General features: G+C 42.6%; 1 protein-coding gene across 2 annotated transcripts in view; it reads right to left on the bottom strand.

The window, feature by feature from the left end:
* Kifc1 (kinesin family member C1) overlaps positions 1 to 2,240 on the bottom strand; it is an 11,436-nt gene extending 9,196 nt beyond the window's left edge. The window contains exon 1 of one of the 2 annotated variants that reach the window (XM_019204722.2): positions 2,183 to 2,240. In XM_019204722.2, the coding sequence (XP_019060267.1) occupies positions 2,183 to 2,188 (6 nt within the window). In that variant the 5' untranslated portion in view covers positions 2,189 to 2,240. The remainder of the gene's footprint in view (positions 1 to 2,182) is intronic. The other variant, XM_019204723.2, reaches the window with a different exon arrangement.
* Positions 2,241 to 5,213: the final 2,973 nt, after the last annotated feature.

The raw sequence follows: 5,213 nt of genomic DNA, 5'->3' as shown, positions 1-5,213 counted from the left end.
AAAAAAAAAAAAAAAAAAAAAAAAAAAGTTGGGGGGATAATACTGGGAGATTAGAGTATCTGAAGTGGGGCCAGGGACTTAGCTCAGCAACACCGTCCCTGCTCGCCAGGCACAGAGTCCTGAGTTCGATCCCCAGTACCAAAAAAAAACAAGTATCTAAGGACTGATATTTTAAAAAATAAAATTTATTTTATCCCATTCCCTCCCTTATGTCCTCTCCTCTCCCTACATACAAAAGCTGTTTCCATCTTTCCGGAAAGGCTGATTTTTATGAGTCTAAGTTCCCACTAGGAAAGATATTTGAGAGACTAATATACTCAAAAAAGAAACGTCTGATACAGAAAAAAAAAAAAAAAAAAAAAAAAAAAAAATCCAAGAATGTTCAGTGAGCCTTACTATAGAGAAAACTATGAACTAGCCTGATGCTGTTTGGTTTGGTTTGGTTTGTGTCTTTTCTTGCGTTAAGACTGTGAACACCGTAAAAACCCAACTGTTTTGTTCACGACAATATAACCAGAGCATTTAGCGTTACGTCTGCTACACAGATGATGCTTTTGAAGGCATGCAATTAAATGTCCTGTTTTGGCCCATTAGCCACGCTGTGAATCTGTATGTATGATTAACTTCATAAGCACTTAGAGGAAAAGTAAATGAATTTGATGCTGGCAAGATAAGGGGGGGTCGGTGGAGGAAAGGGCTGGGGGAAGGAACTGAGATGTGTTCTGTGCACGAGCCAAACCCCCACAATGGATGTGACCATTATGTGCTTCAAACATGGACTAATAAAAATGAAAAACTAGGCCGGGACTTAGCTCAGTGGTGCCACTGCCTGCTTCGCAAGCACAAGGTCCTGAGTTTGATCCCCATACAAAAACATTTTTAAAAAGCAAATGTCAGGCCGGGGATTTAGCTCAGTGGTTTGGTGGCCTGTCTTGCAAGTGCAAAGACCCGAGTTCAATCCCTGGTACCAAAAAAAAAAAAAAAGTAAATGTCCATTGAAGGAGGAATATTCATATTGTAACACATCCAAACTAATCAAATAAAAAAGGGAAAAAAGGAGGTGGCACTTTTTTCCTGCTACTTTTTTTTTTAAAAGAAATGTGCACGGAACACTTATTTTAAGTAAATCAAATAGATTACTAAAATTAAATTTTTATTAAGTATTTCAACATCAAGTTACTAAAATTTTTATAACCCGTATTCTCCACACTACCACAGTAGACCTATTGCAAATCTACCTCCTCAGAATTTATACTTCAAAAAAAAAAGTTCTGTAATCCCAGCACTCGGGAGGCTGAGGCAGGAGGATCGCTGTGAGTTCGACACCAGCCTGGGCTACATAGTGAGTTCCAGGTCAGTCTCAACTACATAGTGAGACCCTGTGTCAAACCCCCCTCACCAAAAAGTTCCAAGGTTTGTGATTAAAAAAATATTTCCCTTTCTCAAGTAAATTAGGGGCCGGGGATTTAGTTCAGTGGTGTTGCCACGAGCCTCAAAAGTGTAAGGGCCGGAATTCGATCCCAGTACCAAAAATTTTTTTAAAAATTTAATATTTGCTGTATTTTTCCATCACACCACAAGGTCTGGGGCCAGGCTGCTCCTGCACGCGTGGCCTGTCCCAGCCTCCTTGCACGCAGCAACCCCTTCTCTGCCACGCCAGCGTTTCACAGGGCTCCTCGGGCAGAGTCCTCCCCTGCCAACCCCGGCGCTTCCTCCTCGCCACCCTTGGCAACAGAGCTCCTCAGGCAGAGTCCGCAGGGTTTTCATGCATCCTCTGCCCTCCTGCTTTCCTTCCTCGTCCCACGGAACCGCCGTGCTGCAAGTGTGCCTGAAGCTTCACACTGCTAACGCGGGGCTCCGGACCCAGCCCGACGGCTCACCCCAGAAGCCTTTGGGGCTGTCTCTGACCCAGTCCAGACGCCCATCCTCTCCCGCACACGTGTCGAGAGCGCTCAAAGTTCTATCCCAGCCCCACCTCAGTTTCTCCATCTCAAAAGATAGCTTTTCCTTTCAGTTGCTCAAGCCAAAAACCAAGAGTCCTCTGTCTCCCTCTTTTGTTCCCCACCCTTGCGATTGAACCCAGGGCCTCTGCGCTGAGCTGCATTCCCAGTCTCCCCACAGCCCGCTTTTTACTTAGAGACACCATCTCACTAAATCACTAAATTGCCCAAGCTGTACTCACTGGCATTTGCTATTGCACTCTGTCTTTGTCTTTTTTTTTCAGCATGGTCTGGCCAGGTATTCGGGCTGGCCTTGAATTCCACCGCTCTCTGAAATACATCTCATCTGTCAACAAAGCATGGGGACTCTCCCTTCGACCCGGCCAGAATGCAGAGCCAGGCCGGATTACAGGTGCAATCCCAGCACTCAGGAGGCGGAGGCGAGAGGACTGTGCGTTTCAAGCCAGCCTGGGTTATGTGCAAACTCAACACCAGCCTGAACTGTATCCCAAGACCCTGGGCCCACCTCACCCAAAAGAAAAAAAACCACCCAGAACCTAAGCACTCATTACTGCTTCTTCCATGCTCCCACCCTGCCCAAGAAACCATCTTGGGTCACCACAGTCGTCACTCCTGGGTCTCATCTGAGGTGATTTGAGCCCCCAGGTGACATTTAACGGTATCTTTTTAGAAATTAAAAGATCAGGGCAGACATTAGTGAAACTGAGATTTTAAAAAATACAAAGTAGCAGGGGATTTAGCTCAGTGGTGCTGTGCCTGCCTCACAAGCTCGAGGTGCCCAAGTTTGAGCCCTGGTACCAAAAAAAAAAAAAAAAAGGCCAGGCGTGGTGGCGCACACCTGTAATCCCGGCACTTGGGAGGCTGAGGCAGGAGGATCACCGTGAGTTTGAGACCAGCCTGGGCTATATAGTGAGTTCCAGGTCAGTCTCTACGTAGTGAGACCCTGTCTCAAAAATAAGTAAATAAATTTAAAAAAATAAAAGAAAAGAAAGAAAAAGGGAAAGGGGGAGAGGAGGGGGGAAGAGTAAGGGAAGAGAAAGATAGAGAAAACAGAAATAGATATCCCTGTTCCTAGGTAGGCAGAACCAGTAGTGTCAAAATGGTCGCATTACCAAAACTGAAATATAAATTTAATGCATTACCAATCAAAGCATCATTAGCATTTCTCACAGAACTAAAGCAAACCATCTTTTTTTTTTTAATTTATTTTTTTGAGACAGGACCTCACTATGTATTTCAGGCTGGCCTTGAACTCACTATGTAGTCCAGGCTGCCCTTGAACTCACAGTGATTTTACTTCCTTAGGCTCCTGAGTGCTGGGATTACAGACGTGCACCACAACCTCTGTGAAAAAAAAAAAAAAAAAAAAAAAAAAAATGAAAGCTTCTGAACATCAAAGAAAATAACCATCAGAGTATAGAGAAAACCTTACAGAATTGCAAAATATTTACCAGCTGCACCTCAGAGGGTTAATAATATATAGGATATATAAAAGACTAAAAAACATTAGACTCCCCCATAAAAGACCCATCAAAAAGTAGGCAAATAAATAAATAAAAAGGCAACAAGAGGGAAAGAAATAAAATTTATTTTATTATTATTATTTTTTGGTACTGGGGATCAAACTCGGGGCCTTGTGCTTGCGAGGCAGGGGAGGCACCACTGAGCTAAATCCTCAGCCCAAAATTTATTTTAAAATATAAAAAGTAGGTAACAGAGCTGGACGTGGTGGTGCCAGCACTCTTGAAAGGCTGAGGCAAGAGGATACCTATGGCTTAAGGTCAGTCTGGGTTTTACAGTGAGTTCAGAACCAGCCTGGACTACACAGCAAGATCCTGTCTTTAAAAAAAAAAAAAAGGAATAAAAAGAAAAGATACTTCTCAGAAGTACAAATGACCAATAAATATACGGAAAAATGTTTACATCTTTAAGTGAAATGCAAATTAAAACAATGCTGAGGGCCAGGGATCTAGCTTAGTGATGCTGCTGTCTGCCTTCCAGGAAGAAGGACCTGAGTTTGATCCCTGGTACAAAAAAGAAAAAAACAAAAACAAAACACAACACTGAGATTCCATTTTACTCCAGAAAAATGGCCATCATTAATAATCAAATATTAACAGACGTTGGTGAGACTGTAGGGAAAAAGGACCCATTCTACATTGTTTATGGGTATGTAAGCTAGTACAACCGCCATGGAGATTCCTCAAAAAATTAAAACTGAGATTCCACGCTGGGTGTGGTGGCAGACGCTTGTAATCCCAGCACTCAGGAGGCTGAGGCCGGAAGGTCACTGTGAGTTCAAGATCAGCCTGGGCTACATAATGAGTTCCAGAGCAGTCTCAACTACATAGTGAGACCCTGTCTCAAAAAAACCAAAAAAAAAAAAAAAAAAAAAAAAAAAGAAAGAAATTCCATTTGACCCAGTTATTTCCCTTCTAGGTATCTTCTTGAAAGAATTAAAGTCATCATATTACAGCCATACATGCACACCCATGTTTTTTATAGCAGCACAATTCTTTTTCTTTTTTGGGGGGACAGGTTGGTACCAGGGATCGAACTTGGGACCTTGTGCTTTTGAGGCAGGCGGCGGAACCACCGAGCTAAATCCCCAGCTCAGAAGCACAATTCTTAATAGCTAAATCTTGGAAACAGCGATCATCAACAGAGGAACGGATTAAATATGTGATATTTACACACAACAGAGTACCACTCTATTATAAAGGATAAATCTAAGGCATGTGAAAATAGATGCACTTCGAGACCATAATGTTAAGTGCAACTGAGTCACACAACTTAAGAAATGCATGTTTTCTCTTATATGAGAAACCCAAACTATAAAGGGCAATCAAAAGATAGTAGTAACAGGGAGGGCTGGGAATTTGGCTTCGTGGTTATTCCGCCTGCCTCGCAAGGGCTGGAGTTTGATCCCCAGTACCAAAAAAAAAAAAAAAGATAATAAACAGGGAGACAGATCTTCTGTACATGGGAAGCAGAAAACAGACGGAATAGATAGGGGAGGGCCAGGGATTTAGCTCAGTGGCTCTGGCGCCTGCCTTGCAAGCAAAACGACCCGAGTTTGATCCCTGGTACCAAAAAAAAAAAAGCGGGGGGGAGAAATAAAAAGAAGATATGCTATATACATGTACCAGCTCCCCATGATGAATGTAATCATTATGTACTGCAAATATGGACTAATAAAAATAAATTTTTTAAAAAAATATAAGTTGCGAAACTCTGCCACACCTGACACTT

Source organism: Fukomys damarensis, unplaced genomic scaffold, assembly GCF_012274545.1.
Source record: "Fukomys damarensis isolate Sample0158 unplaced genomic scaffold, DMR_v1.0_HiC HiC_scaffold_20, whole genome shotgun sequence".
In the NCBI taxonomy this organism is placed as follows: domain Eukaryota; kingdom Metazoa; phylum Chordata; class Mammalia; order Rodentia; family Bathyergidae; genus Fukomys; species Fukomys damarensis.
This window is presented reverse-complemented; position numbering and strand designations above follow the sequence as displayed.